Raw genomic sequence first — 16,121 nt, 5'->3', positions numbered from 1 at the left:
AAAAAAAAAAAAACCCAATACTTTTATATGATAAATTGTCACATTATTATTAGTTTGGTTTGCTTAGGAAAAAAATCTGAAATTTTAAACTTTTTTTAAACTAATGTTATTACATCTGTTTATCTCTTTGTATGAGATTTTAAAGTACTTGTTACGCTGAGTTACAGGACTTTGACTCCTGGGTGTGAAAAGGACACACCAAGTCCTGCTACATTTTAAACACTGTCAGCAGTTAAAGCCTATCTTCAGGCCAGGTAGAAGATGCCAATAAAAATAAACTGCATTCTTGAAACACAGGTCAGAAATTAAAGCTATTAAACTCCTCGGGGCCAGGCATGGTAGCTCACGCCTGTAATCCCAGCCCAAGGTGGGTGGATCACCTAAGATCAGGAGTTCAAGACCAGCCTGGCCAATATGGCAAAACGCTGTCTTTACTAAAAATGCACAAATCATCTGGGTGTGGTGGTGTGGGCCTGTAATCCCAGCTACTTGGGAGGCTGAGGAAGGATATTCGCTTGAACCCCGGAGGTGGGGGTTACAGTGAGCCAAGATCTCACCATTGCACTCCAGCCTGGGTGACAGAGCAAGCCTCCATCTCAAAAGATAAAAATAAATAAATAAATGAAGCTATTCAACTCCTCTAGACCCAGGAACTATCCTGGAAGAGGTAAGTGTATGAGATTATAAGGGTTGACTTTGAGAGATAAAATAAGTTCAGTTTCCTTACAAATTAATCATTAATGTCAAAGACATACTGATGCAGGACCAGCATATGGGCCAGTGTCACATTGACAATGTTTTCTTGAAGCATTAACCAGCTTCTAAATAAAGGTTATAAAGGCTGATGGAATTTGTATCTTATGGTCAAGATTAAAATTTTATAGATTGTTTATAAAACTTTGAAAAATAGGGCCAGGTGCAGTGGTTCATGCCTATAATCCCAGCACTTTGGGAAGGCTAGGCAAACCGATCATCTGAGATCAGGAATTTGAGACCAACCTGGCCAACATGGTGAAACTAAAAATACTAAAAATACAAAAAATAGCCAGGTGTGGTGGCAGGCTCCTGTAATCCCAGCTACTTGGGAGGCTAAGGCAGGAGAATTGCTTGAACCTGGGAGGCAGAGATTGCAGTGAGCCAAGATCATGCCATTGTACTACAGCCTGGGCAACAAGACTGAAACTCTGTCTCAAATAAATAAATAAATAGATAGATAGGAAAAAATGATAAATTTAATTGACTTCATGCTGTTTTTATTAGGTCTTATTGTTTGGAGCATTAACTCTTCTCTCTCAAAGGATGAATGCTTTTGCCTTTTTAAAAATCCTTGAGTTATCACTTTGGTTAAATGAATGATCCTATTTTGTGATATCAAGTGTTTTAAACTTTTGATGTTTGACAAACTTCCAAAATCCAATTACAAATTATGTTTCTTTCTGACCTGATTAATCCTTTAAGACATTAAATTCCAACAATGATGTAGTTTGGCTTATTTGATATAAAAATTATACAGGAAGCATTGTCAAATATGAAATGGTATTTGGCTTTCTTTAGGCTGTATTTGTATAAATATGTTATTGGTATGTGTTCCAAAATTATGGGAAATTCCTATAATTCTGATATAACTTCGTGTACTTTATCAATAACAATTGTAATTCTTATGTTAAATTATTGTGTGCCACAGAGGTAACAAATTTCCTTGTCAATTGTGTCTTTGATTATAGCTGCCCTGAAACTTTTTGCCATTCACGGACAATTGTTGTCTTGTTTTGGTCCTCTTTAAGGTGGTTTTATAATCAGGTGTAGAACTCTAACAGGTGTTTTTGTTTTTTTGAGATGGAGTCTGGCTCTGTCACCAGGCTGGAGTGCAGTGATGTGATCTCAGCTCACTGCAACCTCCACCTCCCGGTTCAAGCGATTCTCCTGCCTCAGCCTCCCAAGTAGCTGGGACTACAGGCATGTGCCACCATGCCCAGCTAATTTTTGTATTTTTAGTAGAGATTGGGTTTCACCATGTTGGCCAGGATGGTCTCAAACTCTTGACCTCGTGATCTGCTCGCCTCGGCCTCCCAAAGTGCTGGGATTACAGGTGAGAGCCACTGTGCCCAGCCAGGTGTTCTTAAAGGCAGAGTTCTGATAGCTTTGGACATTGTGACATTACATTAGAGAAATAAACTTTCAGGACTCTCCTGAAGTTTATGGAGAGCTGAAATGTTCATGAATATCAGGCAGAACAGGAGTTAACTGTATAAACTGAACAGATAGAAGACTAAAGTAATCTTTTTCCTTTAAACGTTGCTGATTCTTTCGTTTGTATTTTTTAGAGCTGAGAAAACTTTTCTTTTGAGCTATTGACAGCTTTTTTACAATTCAGTATACTCCTATGAACATAATTTGGGGTATATTTGTTTCTCTTGAGGACTAGGCTCTGATTTTTTATCTTGCCCAAATTCCTCTCTAAGGGGTCTGGGGAGCCATGCCCTACGAACCATAAATTCTCATCAGATGGGTTTTATTTTATCCTGTATATTGTGACTTACTTTCCAATCTGACTGTGGCATAACAAGGAAGAAAAATAAAATGTTTTACCCCAAAATATTTTTCCTTGCCATACCTTGAAATTGCCCTGCAAAGTCTCTTGTGGGAAAAATCCACATTCTGTAGAGAATCATCCCCTTTCTCCTTTGTTTTCCTTCCCTTCTTTCCACATCCAGGAGATAATCAGCTAAGAGTCAAGCACCCTTTTAGGTCCAATAAGAAACATTTTACAACCTGCTCTCTCTGAAGTCTGCTATCTGAGAGCTTCCTCTGCACAATAAAACTTGGTCTCTATAATCCTTTGCCTTAACCTGGACATTCCTTACTGTTGATCCCAGGTCTTTAGATAAACTCAACCAATTGTCATCCAGAAAATGTTTGAATTTACCTATAGTCTGGAAGCCGCTGCTTTGATTTGTCCTGCCTTTCTGAACCAAACCAATGTATTTCTTTAATGTTTTTGATTGATAGCTCATGCTTTCCTAAAATATATAAAACCAAGCTGCACCCCAGCAACCTTGGGCACATGTTCTCAGGACCTCCTCAGGGCTGTGTCATGGGCCATGGTCACTCATTTTGGCCTGGAATAAATCTCTTCAATTATTTACAGTTTGGCTCTTTTCATCGACACTCTCTATGTGGTTTCCCCAGAATTTGGAAACTATATGTGATTATTTTTAACTTATGGCAATACAGTTATTTGTATAAGTGCAATAAGAATCTGTTTTCATTTTGCAACAGGACAGGATTGGATAAACTGGTTATTTTACCAAGGCTTTTACTGCAATAGTGAGCTTCCCTTTAAGTAATCAAACTTGACTTATGGAGCCAATAGAAGCCCTTTGGAAAACTGGCCTCATAACTTTGTCTACACAGTCCCTGTACAGGGTTCCTGATCTCTGGCAAGTAAAGAATATCACTCTCTGGGCCAGGTGCAGTGGTTCACGCCTATAATCCCAGAGCTATGGGAGGCCAAGGTGGGTGGATCACGAGGCCAGGAGTTCAAGACCAGCCTAGCTGAGATGGTGAAACCCCATCTCTACTAATAATACAAAAAATAATAAAATAGCCGGGCGTGGTGTAATAACTAAGGTTATCACATCTGTTTCTCTCTTTGTATGAGATTTTAAAGTACTTGTGACACTGAGTTACAGGACTTTGACTCCTGGGTGTGAAAAGGACACACCAAGTCCTGCTCCATTTTAAACACTGTCAGCAGTTAAAGCCCATCTTCAGGCCTGGTAGAAGATGCCTCAGCTACTTGGGAGGCTGAGGTGGAGAACTGCTTAAACTGGGAGGTGGAGATTGCAGTGAGCTAAGATCGCACCACTGCACTCCAGCCTGGGTGACAGAAAGATTCCCTGTCTCCAAAAAAAAAAAAAAAAAAAAAAAAAAAAAAAGGAAAAAAATGTATCACTCTCTGACAGGCCTGGGAGCCCCAAATTTATCCTGGAACCTCAAGAGGTGAGAATCACGCAATTCATGGGTATTTGGTGGCACAAATTCATGGCTGGGCTCGGCTTTAAAAAGTCTCATCTGAGATTCCTCCTATGAAACAACGTTCCATCAAAGCCAATTAAAAACCTACATAAAAATAATTATTCTGGCTGCACTGTATACAAATAATTAGGCCAGGTTTAATAAAGCAGACCAATCCTACCATGATTTGTCTTTAGTAAAAATGGGAAACTGGAGAGAGAAAAGTTGTGTTTTGAAACTGTAGTGTTGGTCTTGCCCGGTGTTTTCAATTTTTACTATTTTTCTACAGCTTGGGCCAAATTCTAATTTTTCTTGGCTACAAGTCTTCAAAATAATGTTTTCTATTTTTCCCTTTGCTTCACCCCCCCATTTTTCTTTTCTTTTTTTCTAAGATGGAGTTTCACTTTTGTCGCCCAGGCTGGAGTGCAGTGGAGTGATCTCAGCTCACTGCAGTCTCTACTTCCTGGGTTCAAGCACTTCTCCTGCGTCAGCCTCCCGATTAGCTGGGATTACAGGCACCTGCTCCCACACCCAGCTTTTTTTTTTTTGTACTTTTATTATTTTAGTAGAGATAGGGTTTCACTATGTTGGCCAGGCTGGTCTCAAACTTCTGACCTCAGGTGATCCACTGCCTGCGCCTCCCAATGTGCCGGGGTTACAGGTAGCAGTTGCCGCGCCCACCCCGCCCCCATTTTTCCTAATTTGAAACCTAAGCTGTGCTTTCATAAAGCCCTGCGAATTGAAGCCAGACAACTTAAACCTGAGAAGAAAATATCGGCAGCCTGTTTACACACACAAGCCACTTTCATGCCTGCCTGCCGCCGTATGGGCCTCAGAGCATGTGGCCTATATGGATTTTTCCAGGATTGTTCTTTGGTTTGTTGTTGTTTTTCTTTCTTCCTTCCCCTGTTTCTCTTCATAGGACATGAGACTTCACAACCTGCTAAAAATGAGCTTTCCTGATAACTCAGGACCTGTCCGTCTAGGAGTGAACCATGCTAGTCATGAGAGGTCAGACAAAACCTGGGACCACAGATGCGTTTTCTTCTAAAATGCTTTCTCCAAAAGATGTGAAAAAGAAAATGGGGTGAAATGTGAAAGGAAGACATCCTCTTACATTTGTTTGTCTAATCCTGGGTGCAAACAACCATCACCATAAGAATTCCCATGGGTTTTCCTCATAGTCATAAAGGTTTCCCAAACCAGAAGTTCCCTGAGCTGGAGATGGGATGTCTTAAGGCGTTTGTTGTTGTTGTTTGTTTACTTTTTGAGACAGTCTGGCTCTGTCGCTGGGCTGGAGTGCGGTGGCGAGATAAGGCTCACTGCAGCCCAGACCTGCCTGGCTCAGGTGACCTGCCTGGCTCAGGTGACCTGCCTGGCTCAGGTGACCCTCCTGCTTCAGCCTCTCGAGTAGCTGGAACCACAGTCTCCAGCCCCCACATCTGGCTAATGTTTGTGTTTTTCGTAGAGATGGGGGTCTCACTGTATTCCCTAGGCTGGTCTTGAACTCCTTGACTCAACTGATCCTGCCACCTCAGCCCCCGAAGTGCTGGGATTAAAGGTGTGAGCCACTACATCTGGCCAAGACTTTTATTACCCCCTAATTTTAGACATTCTGTTGGTTTTTACTCAGAAGTTGCAGGATTCTCCTTGAATACCCTGCAAACTGCCATCCTGCTGGCACTTACAGGTCACTGGGTGTGCTTGCAGGCCCTGGGCTGGCGCCTCGGACTGTCCCCGCTGTCCCCACTGGATCTGGGCCAGTGCCTCCCCAGCCTCTCTGCTCTTTCTTTTGGGGAGCCTCAGGGACTTGCTGGAGCCACTTGCTGGGGCCTGTGCACCATGGCCCCTCATGGCCCTGCCCGGAGTTGGAAAACCAGACCTTCTGGGTGCTCCCAAGGAGGCAGCAGGCCTCCAAGTCCCGAGGCTGCAACAGCAGGAAGTTTGAGGCTCTTTGGGATCCACTGAGCTCTCCGGCAACCTCGGAGCAAAGGCAGCAGGACCTGGCCACAGGCCCCACAGTCGCAAGTCCCATAAGGCAGCTTCAGCTTGAGGGGAGGGTCCTGGGGACCTCAGGAAGCCACTAGAAGCTAAAAACACTTGAAAGCAATGTCAGATGGTTTATCATTTTAGCAATATTTCATTTCCCTCCCCTGCAAGCCTCGGCTTTCAAATTTTGCAGCAGCTGAACTCTTTATCATTTTTTAATTGATTTTGTAAACAGCCTTATTGAGATGCAATTCACATACCAAAGAACTTACCCAATTAAAGTGCACAGTTCAGTGGTTTTTGGTAAGTTCACAGTAGTGCAGCCACAGGCTCTCCTTAAAGGAGAGTGTGACACTGTGAACTCCTGGGTGTAAGGACAGAAGCCTCATCTCTCTGCTTGGCTGAACACATCACCCACTTCCTGCCCCACGGTCCTCTGGGTCGGTCAAGTGCTCCTGTGGCTGGGCTCACCTCTGGGGCCCCCAGGTCACCCCCTTCCCGGTTGCTCCAACACTGACCACCCTACCTGACCCCTGTTGACGGGGAAGAGCGGCCTTGAGAAAGCTGTGAGATTTTGGAAACATCATTGTTTTAATTGGGCAGCTGCAGAGAACAGAGACAGGTTCATGCCGCCCCAAGGCTGAGGGGGTTATTGTAAGTGAGAACGCAGCGCCTCTAACAGATGGCCAGTGTGTCCCATAAAAGTGCAGAGTGGGTATAAAAGTGCATGAGGGGCCATAAAACTGCAGAGTGTTTGAGGAAGGAGTTTAATACGGCGGAACGAAGGGATGGCCAGCGGAGGCGTCTCAGAGGCCAGGCTGGTGAAGTCCTGTGTGGGCTTATCAGTGGGCTAAACTCTATGCGGAGCTGTAAAACTGCCCTTCCCACCCCGGTGCAGTCGCTTTCCCTGGGAGGGTCTTGGCAAGTCCACAGAAGTGGTTCAACGGCAGGGCAGGAACCCCACTCCGTGTGGGGCCACGTTTGGGTGTGGGAAACATGTCCCTTCTCCCGAGGATGTCTGTCTCCCATGGGACCCTGACCCTGCGGGGGGGCGTGGCCCTCTCTGCTTGTCCGCCCCTCCACTCGCCTCCCTGCACCTGGGATTCTAACGTTTACTGGGCGTTGGCCGCTGGGAGCCTCTCCGAGGTGGTTCCCATTTTGCCGTAAGGACTGAAGGGGGCATTGAAGAGCATTGTAGGGCGAAGGTGAACGGAGGGCGGGGAAACTCCTGTGCCGTCTGCAGGGCCTACAGGCGTGGCTGTGGGAGCGCCATGGTGGGAGCCGGCATTGGTATCTGAGGTGCTGGGTGTGCCATGAGCCTGAAGCAGGTGAGAAATACAGGAGGTCCTAGTTCTGCCATCTCCAGTGTCTTTGAGACCCAGACCCTTGATGTGGAAGAAAGGAGACAAGAGGTCACACACAGAGGTTCTGCTGAAAGCCGCAGTGTTGAACTGGAGCTGGAGGTTCCTGGTGTGGACTCGTGAGGGTTCCGTCTTCCGACATGTAGCTCTGAGCTCTGACTACGGAGAAGGCCCAGACATGTGGCCTTCTCTGGGCAGTGAGCACCCCAGCACCCAGACTGTGATTCCCAAAGGCCGCTTCCTACCAGCGGGACCCAGGGCCCTTTGGAAACGTGGCTCACTCCAGGCCTGGGCCAGGAAACGTGCAAAGCAGGCTTGGAGCATCCTGGTCAGCAGGGAAGCTGCCAAGGACCAGGGCGGGAGCCCTCCCTGGGCCGGCCACGGATGTGTCACCACAAATCAGGGCCCTGCTCGGTCTGCTTCTGCAGAAGACAGATTTGTCTCATCCAGAGTTAATTATTCCACTGTCATGAGTGGAGCCCGGCACACCCACCTCCCCACATCCCACTGTTCTCTCCCTGATGGCCGAGGGGTGCACGGCCAGCCCTGGTCTTGTCTGAGAGGGGAGGCATGGAGCAGGGCCAGTGGGTGGGGTCGGACAGCAGGTGGGGCTGGGAAACAGAGTGGCCCTGACCAGCGGTTGGGTGCCAGAGATAGATGCTTACTGGGTGGTTCCCATGGGGAGCTGGGCTGTTGGTGGCCCTGAACTGGCCCCAAGTGGCACCCCCCACCCCATCGAGGGGGCATAGTCCACATGGCACCCCCACCTCATCATTGAGGAGACACAGCCCATGTGGCACCCCCAATCCATCATTGAGAGACCCGTTTGGTGCTCTCTACTGATGGGGGGCTTTGCCCAGAGGATGGGGGACCCTGGCTCCCCACCTGACTCCCAGGGCAGGCCACATCCAGATCTGCTCTTCCCTGATCTGGCTGCACCTGCCAGGTTCCTGGGACCCAGGCCAGGCCTTCTGAGGCCTCCTTGTGAGGGCCCCACCTCTGTCGAGACATCATGCTGGCCCCGGGCTCAGTCATCCCAGCTGCCACAGCAGACACCACAGACGGTGGCTTCAGCGGCAGACATGTGCTTCTCACGGTTCCGGAGGCCGGCGGGTGGGAGTCAGCCAGTGGGGTGGGTTCCTGGGGCGGGCCTCCTGTGGGCCTGCAGACACTGCCTTCTCGCTGTGCCCCCATGTGGGGAGCCAGAGTGGGGAGAGGAAGCCACTCTCTGGTCTCTTCCTCTTCTTACAAGGACATGACTCCCATTACAGGGACTCCACCCTCCCTCACAACCTTCTCCAGCCCTGGCCATGTCCCAGAGGCCTCACCTCCAGGCACCATCATGCTGGGTGTTAGGGGCTTGGCCTATGGCTTTTGGGGGCACATAGTCCATTGCACCAACCTCTCAGCCTCTCCAGCCCCCCTGGGGGTGCTGAGCTCAGGGTCTCCATCCCATCACAGTCTCCCAGGGGGCCCTGAGGAGTCAGAGGTCCCCTGACCCGCTCCCACCTCTGGTCCCAGTAGTGTGGCTCTGGCAGCTTGCAAACCCCAGGGAAGGGGATGGGTCATCCACGAGGCTCTTTCCTGCCCTGAGCCGGGCAGGGTGTTCAAGGTAGAGTCAGATTCATGCCCAGGTCACCCCCCCCGACCCCCGGGCGGGCACCCAGTGAGTTTCAGGACAAGACGTTACAGAGATGAGGGGAGGCCCAGACCTGTGTGACCTGGGATGGGAGGTAGGGGTGGGACTGGTGCAGCCCGGCCTGGGCACTCACAGCGTGCCCCGCCCACAGGTACTTCCGGGTCATCCTCCTCCTCGTCGCCCTGACACTGCTCCTGCTGGCTGGATTCCTGCACACAGACTTGGAGCTGCTCATACCGTAAGTCCTGCCCTGGGCCCCCAACAGCCCAGAGGGCAGAGCCGGGGACCCCAGCACGGTCGCGCCTCCCCACCGGGCCTGCACCCTTCTGGAAGAGGAGGGGTGGATGGGCCCTTCCTTGGGAGACCCATGAGCGTCTCCTGTGAACCACGAATCCACCTGGCCTGTGGGGAGGGCTCTGGGGAGCAGGGGTTTGGGGGCAGAGCCAGTGTGTGCAGAGGGTACCAAGGTGCGGGAGGCAGGGCTGGAGGCCACCTTCTTGCTCCTCACAGCAGAGGTGGGCCTGGGCTGGGCCTAGGTTTGGATCTGGGAAGGAAAAGGTCAGACCCATGCTCAGGTGAGACAGTGCAGCCCTGGGCCCGCCTGGAGACCCTCTCCCCGACCTGCCTGAGACACAGCCTCTGTGGGGCTCCTGGTGCACAGAGGTGGCCACCTGTGCCCCGTGCCTACCTCGCCTGTGCCCACCCCACTTGTGCCCACCTCACCTGTGCCCACCTCGCCCGTGCCCCTCACCTGTGCCCACCTCACCCGTGCCCAGTCACCCGTGCCCGCCTCACCTGTGCCCACCCACCTGTGTCCACCTTGCAGCCCAGCTGCGCCTCCAGGCCAGGGCTTCAGCCAGGCTGCTGGGGGTCTTCCAGGCCCCACCATCCCCCAGCCCCTCTGGTTGGAGGAGGGAGGGGAGCACCAACACCCTCTGGGCCAAGCTGCCGGAGACAGGTCCCAAGGCCCCTGTCTTTGCCCACCTCTGTCACCCTGGGCCACCCTGACCCTACCATCCTGGTCACTCCTGCCCGCCCTGCTCCGGAGCAGGGAGGGCACCTGCTACTCCAGGCCCACGGGGTGGGTGTCATGATGGGGTCCCAGGAGTGGGCCCAGCATCCACTCCAGCCCCACATCTGGCTGCTGGTCTCAGCTTTGGAGTCCTTCCTTTTCCTGGTGTGAAGGGACAGCCAAGAAGCACTGCATGTGTGGCTGAGGTCACAGAGCCAGCAGCATGCCGGCACCCTGAAGCCAGGGAGAAGGCTGGGGTGACATGTGGGGCAGATGGTGTAGCTCCTGAGGGGCACAGTGATGGGTCTGGGGGTACTGTCTCTATGGGGACCCCCGAGGCCGGGGCAAGGGTCTCTAGGTTGGGGACACACTGATGGGTCTGGGGACACTGTCTCTCTGGGGGCTCTGAGGTCGGGGCTGAGGGTCTCTAGGTTGGGGGCACAGTGATGGGTCTGGGGATGTTCTCTCAGTGGGGGTCCCCAAGGCCGGGGCTGAGGGTCTCCGGGCTGGGGACACAGTGATAGGTAGTATGGGTTTGGATTCCAGGGTTGGGGATGTCAACTAAAGAATCGTGACATCTATAAATTTGGAGAGGAGACTTTGTTTCTTATAAAGTGCAGGCATACCACAGGCTGGGAGCACAGCAGCTGACACAGACTGTGAGTGGATACTTCACAGGGCTGGGGTGGACGGGACAGAGGCTTACTCTGAACAGCTTGACCAAGTACAGGTTCAGCAGGTGACAGGAGGCCCCACGAATATTCACAAAACCGTCCTGACATACTTGCCCTGAACAAACTGGTATGGTACATGTGACCCACATTCACCTTGGGGTGGAGAATTCACATCTAACCGTGTTACAATGAGGCCCTGCAGGTCACAGGTGAAGCCGGGACGGGAGGCCCTCGATGTGCAGCCTCTAAACCGCCAGAACCAGGCCGGGCCAGGGGTCCTCGCTCAGGAGACAGCTGCTGTTCGGCTCCTGTCCCAGTGCAGCTGCGGTTGTGGCCAGTGGAGCAGGGGTCAGTGAGGCGCGTCTGGCAGGGGCTGAGCTGCACCTGGGTTCACGTTGCTCATCTCAAGGCCAGTGTTTGGCTGCCAGAGAAAAAGAGAACCCTGTGGCAGGGAGAACCTGGTTTCTGCGTTAAGTGCGGTGTGCGGGACGAAGCCCCTGCCTGCGTGGCCTTGGGTCCTGCTGAGGATTTGGTGTCTTAGGGCCACAGTCGGTTCTGCCAGGCTATGGTCTCTTTTTGTGAAAAAAAAAAAAAAAAAAAAAAAAAAATCTTTTTTAAAATTTTACTTTAAGTTCTGGGACACATGTGCGGAACGTGCAGGTTTGTTACATAGGTATACATGGTGATTTGTTGCACCCATCAACCCGTCATCTAGGTTTTAAGCCATGCATGTATTAGGTGTTTGTCCTAATGCTCTCCCTCCCCTTTCCACACCTCCCCTGACAGGCCCCAGTGTGTGCGGTTCCCCTCCGTGTGTCCATGTATTCTTGTTCAATTCCCATTTATGAGTGAGAACACACAGTGTTTGGTTTTCTGTTCCTGTGTTAGTTTGCAGAGGATGATGGTTTCCAGCGTCATCCATGTCCCTGCAAAGGACACGAGCTCATCCTTTTTTTGGCAGCATAGTATTCCATGATGTCTCTGTTTTAACATTCACGCTGGGCAGTTGCTGTGTCTAAACCGCAGAAGGGAGGGGCTGTGATGAGTGAGGTGTCTGACCTCCCATCCCATCACTGCTGGGGGCTCAGTTTTAAGGTGTGTCTGGGGCCCCCTTGGCCAATAGGGGGTTTTTTAGTCAATTGGGGGAGCGTTAGGGGTTTTAGTTCTCAGGGGCACAGGGTTGGGGAAAGCATGGTTATGGGAGACACCTGGGGGAGTGTGTGTTCAGGCCACCGGATGGGAGGCTGTGGAGTGGGGCAAGGGTTGGGGCCATGGGTTGGTGCTTACCCAGTGGGCCCCCAGCCCAGAGTTGGGGGCTCAGGTTGGAAGGTCTCTCTTTGGGTCTGTCGGGCCAGGGGTCGCTGTTGGGCATGGGTCGGGGCATCTGCACCCTTGCTGACGTGGCGTGTGCCCTCCCTCCCAGCCTGTTTGGGGGTCAGGCCAAGGGGCCGCCCGTCACCAACATCATGTTCCTGAAGACGCACAAAACGGCCAGCAGCACGGTGCTCAACATCCTCTACCGCTTCGCGGAGACCCACAACCTCTCCGTGGCTCTGCCCGCCGGCCGGCACGTCCACCTCGGCTACCCCTGGTTCTTCCTGGCGCGCTACGTGGAAGGCGTAGCGTCGCAGCAGCGATTCAACATCATGTGCAACCACCTGAGGTTCAACCTGCCTGAGGTGCACCTGCAGGGAGGAGGGCAGGGCCTGCGGGGAGGAGGGGGGGCTTGCGGGGAAGAAGGCGGGCCCTGTGGGGAGTAGGGCGGGCCCTGTGGGGAGAAGGGCGGGGCCTGCGGGTAAGGAGGGCGGGGCCTGTGGGAGAGGAGGGCGGGCTCTGCGGGAGAGAAGGGCGGGGCCTGCAGGTAAGGAGGGCGGGGCCTGTGGAGAGGAGGGTGGGCCCTGCGGGGGAGGAAGGCGGGCTCTGTGGGGAGAAGGGCTGGCCCTGTGGGGAGAAGGACGGGGCCTGTGGGTAAGGAGGGCGGGGCCTGTGGAGAGGAAGGTGGGCCCTGCGGGGGAGGAGGGCGGGGCCTGTGGAGAGGAAGGTGGGCCCTGCAGGGGACGAGGGCGGGGCCTGCGGGGAGGAGGGCGGGGCCTGTGGAGAGGAAGGCAGGCCCTGCGGGGAGGAGGGCGGGGCCTGTGGAGAGGAAGGCAGGCCCTGCGGGTAAGAAGGGCGGGGCCTGTGGAGAGGAAGGCAGGCCCTGCGGGTAAGAAGGGCGGGGCCTGTGGAGAGGAAGGCAGGCCCTGCGGGTAAGGAGGGCGGGGCCTGTGGAGAGGAAGGCAGGCCCTGCGGGGAGGAGAGTGGGGCTTGCGGGGAGGAGGGCCGGCAGTGGCCTTGACTGTGGTTGTGGGGTAGGGTGGTGTAGCCTGGAGGCTGGAGGGAAGTGGCGTAAGGCTTGGGGGCGGGGCATGCAGAGAGGAATGGGGAGGGCCTGGACCACAAACCCAGCTGAGCCAACCCCCGCCCCTCCAGGCGGTCTGTCGCCTGCAGTTGCTCTTGGAACGAGACCTAGAGCCCCACAGCCCCTGCCCAAGGGCGTCCCCAGCGCCTTCCTTCTCTGGCCCCCTCTGCTTCTGCACAGGCCCAGCTCTCCTCACCCTATGACCTTCACGCCTGTGGTTGCAGGACCCCCTCCAGTCCCTGGGTTCTCAGCATAGAGCTGGCCTTCCCCCAGGCCGTCCCTGATCTTCCTTACAAAGGAAGCAGGGCAGGGAGTGTGGGTGGGAGGGCTGTGGGCAGGCACGCGTATTTTAGGGGCACCCCAGCGCTCTGTGGCAAATGGCCAGCAGGGGCTAGGTGTTCAGGTGCGGCCAGAGGGAGACCAGGTGGTGACGGGCAGAGCCGGGCAGCTTGGGTGTGCTGTGGGGTGGGGGCCTTGGGGCAGAGGGAAGAGGAAGGTCTGGGAGGAGGGGGAAAGGAAGAAGGTAGGGGCAGGGAGGAGAGGAGGCCTCCCATCACGCAGGGTTTCTGAGGATGGAGAAGCAGACCGTGTAGTTGGGCGTGATTTTTTGCATGACTTTACTTTCTGTCGGTGGGGTATGACCTCCGGGACCTCTGAGGGGGCACAAGAGGAGGTGAGTCCAGACTCACCCTGCGGGGAACCTGGGTCACCGGGCTTCTCCGGGCCTTACTTTCCTTGTCTGTTAGGTGGGTGTCACCCTGGCCTGTGGGCAGCTGGTGGAGTGCTGAAGGTCCCCTGTGCCAGGGGCCCGTGGAGGGCCCTTCGTGTGGTGTCTGTGCACCACGGTATTCCGCCCTTTGAGGCCTCTGGGTTGCCGCCAGATGCCAATGGGAGCTCCCTCTCCCGCCTCCCGCCTCCCGCTCTGCCCACGGCCTCCTCCTCCTGAGGCCCCTTCCTGGCGTCCTTGGCCCCTGCTGTGGGCACCCGGGCACCAGTGACTGGGCTGCAGGGCCTGCATGTGGCCCTGGTCTGCTTCCGGAGCTGCCGCACTAGGAGGCGCCCGGCCCAGGTCCCTCCGCAGATGTGAGGATGGGGGGCTGCTTGGGCGGTGTGGCCAGGGCGCGCCTGCTCCCCGCAGGTGGGCCACCCTGCTCCGGCCCGCGGCCTGCAGCCCGCCTCTCGGTCCCCACGCAGGTGCAGAAAGTCATGCCCAACGACACCTTCTACTTCTCCATCCTGAGAAACCCCGTGTTCCAGCTGGAGTCCTCCTTCATCTACTACAAAGCCTACGCGCCCGCCTTCCAGCGCGCCCCGAGCCTGGACGCCTTCCTGGCCTCGCCGCAGACGTTCTACAACGACAGCCACCTCCTCAGGGACGTCTACGCCAAGAACAACATGTGGTTCGACTTCGGCTTCAACCCCAACGCGCCGGCCGAGGAGGGCTACATGCGCGCGCGCATCGCGGAGGTGGAGCAGCGCTTCCAGCTGGTGCTCATTGCCGAGCACTTGGACGAGTCCCTGGTGCTGCTGCGGCGCCGGCTGCGCTGGGCGCTGGACGACGTGGTGGCCTTCAGGCTCAACTCCCGCAGCGCGCGCTCCGTGACCCGCCTGGCGCCCGAGACCCGGGAGCGCGCGCAGCGCTGGTGCGCGCTGGACTGGCGCCTGTACCAGCATTTCAACCGCAGCCTCTGGGGGCAGCTGCGCGCCGAGCTGGGCCCACGGCGGCTGCGCGGGGAAGTGGCGCGGCTCCGGGCGCGGAGGCGCGAACTCGCCGTCCTGTGCCTGCAGGACGGCGGCGCGCCCCAGAACCGGACGCAGATCCACGACCCGGGCCTGCGCCCGTACCAGCCCGGCGCGGTCGACATCCTGGGCTACAACCTCAGGCCAGGCCTGGACAACCGGACGCAGCGCGTGTGTCAGCGGCTGGTGACGCCCGAGCTCCAGTACATGGCCCACCTGTACTCCCTGCAGTTCCCGGAGAAGCCCCCCAAGAAAATCCCGTAGAGAGGGGAGCGTACAGGGGCGGGGGCGGGGGCCTCCCGCTGACGCCAGCCCCTGTCTCCGCAGCTGGGAAGACCAGGCTGGCCGGCCCCTGCTCTAAAATGAAGAGGACGGAGACCCCAGTGAAGAGCCGCCCCCCCACCTCCGCGATCCGCCCAGACCCCTCCCAGAGAGGGTCCTGAGCCCGGGTGGAAGCCCCACCTGGCCCGAGGCTGTGCCTCAGTTTACCGAATAGAACTGAACACGAAGGTGGGGGAGTGAGGGATGCTTGACCACAGGCCAGCACGCTGCTGGGCAGAACTCCATGCCCGTGACCCCGGTTCTCCTGAGGTTCCTGGCATTGGGGCTGTGGGTTCTCGGAGGAACTCAGAGTGTCTCCTCTGGATTTCTCAGCCCTGTCAACAAGGTGCTGGTCCCAGAGACATGCGCAGGCACAGGCAGTGCCGCAAAGACCCAGGCGCAGCCCTGCAGCCAGTGATGGAAGCCCTGTGGAAACAGCTCCCATCTTTGGCTATAGGAGGTTTACTTCTGATGGAAGGACGTTTTCCACAGAGAAATGGGACAGCTACTCAAAAGACGGGTTGAGGTCGAGCTCAACTCCACGGCCTCTGCTGTCAGTCACAAATGCCGGTGGAGAAGAGGACATCCGACTCGCCAAACGAGGCGGGAGTGGTTGGGGCTCCACACACCCACTGTTGCCTTGGAGGTGGTGTCGGGTGTGATGCCAGAGGGTAGCTGTGGGCACTGTCTTTGTCATTGATCTGGAGAGGCAGAGCCTCCTTGCTGGCAGGACGTGATCCTGGCTGCCAGGGGTGGGGGGAGTTTAACCGGTAAAGGGGTGCACACATGGGGACAAGCTAGTGCCTGGAGCACCCAGGAAACGCACCTACCTGGCAGCACGTTCGAAAGGCCACCCTCCGTCCCTCAGCCTAGGGACCTCTGCAGGCCACCCACCCCCACTCAGCCCAGGGACCCCTGCAGGCCATCCTCCACCCCTCAGCCCAGGGACCCCTGCAGGCCACCCTCCCCC

At 54.9% G+C, this 16,121-nt stretch overlaps 1 protein-coding gene across 2 annotated transcripts in view; it reads left to right on the top strand.

Moving 5' to 3' along the window:
• The window catches only part of GAL3ST2 (galactose-3-O-sulfotransferase 2), a 30,972-nt gene extending 14,857 nt beyond the window's left edge, over window positions 1–16,115 (top strand). Inside the window, exons 1-4 of one of the 2 annotated variants that reach the window (XM_017510716.2) lie at window positions 9,164–9,244; window positions 11,699–11,787; window positions 12,116–12,371; window positions 14,285–16,115. In XM_017510716.2, coding sequence (XP_017366205.1) covers window positions 12,159–12,371; window positions 14,285–15,094 — 1,023 coding nt within the window. In that variant the 5' untranslated portion in view covers window positions 9,164–9,244; window positions 11,699–11,787; window positions 12,116–12,158 and the 3' untranslated portion in view covers window positions 15,095–16,115. Of the gene's footprint in view, window positions 1–9,157; window positions 9,245–11,698; window positions 11,788–12,115; window positions 12,372–14,284 lie in introns of those variants that run through there. The other variant, XM_017510715.2, reaches the window with a different exon arrangement.
• Window positions 16,116–16,121: the final 6 nt, after the last annotated feature.

The sequence above is a fragment of the Cebus imitator genome, unplaced genomic scaffold (assembly GCF_001604975.1).
Source record: "Cebus imitator isolate Cc_AM_T3 unplaced genomic scaffold, Cebus_imitator-1.0 Scaffold443, whole genome shotgun sequence".
Lineage (NCBI taxonomy): Eukaryota > Metazoa > Chordata > Mammalia > Primates > Cebidae > Cebus > Cebus imitator.
This window is presented reverse-complemented; position numbering and strand designations above follow the sequence as displayed.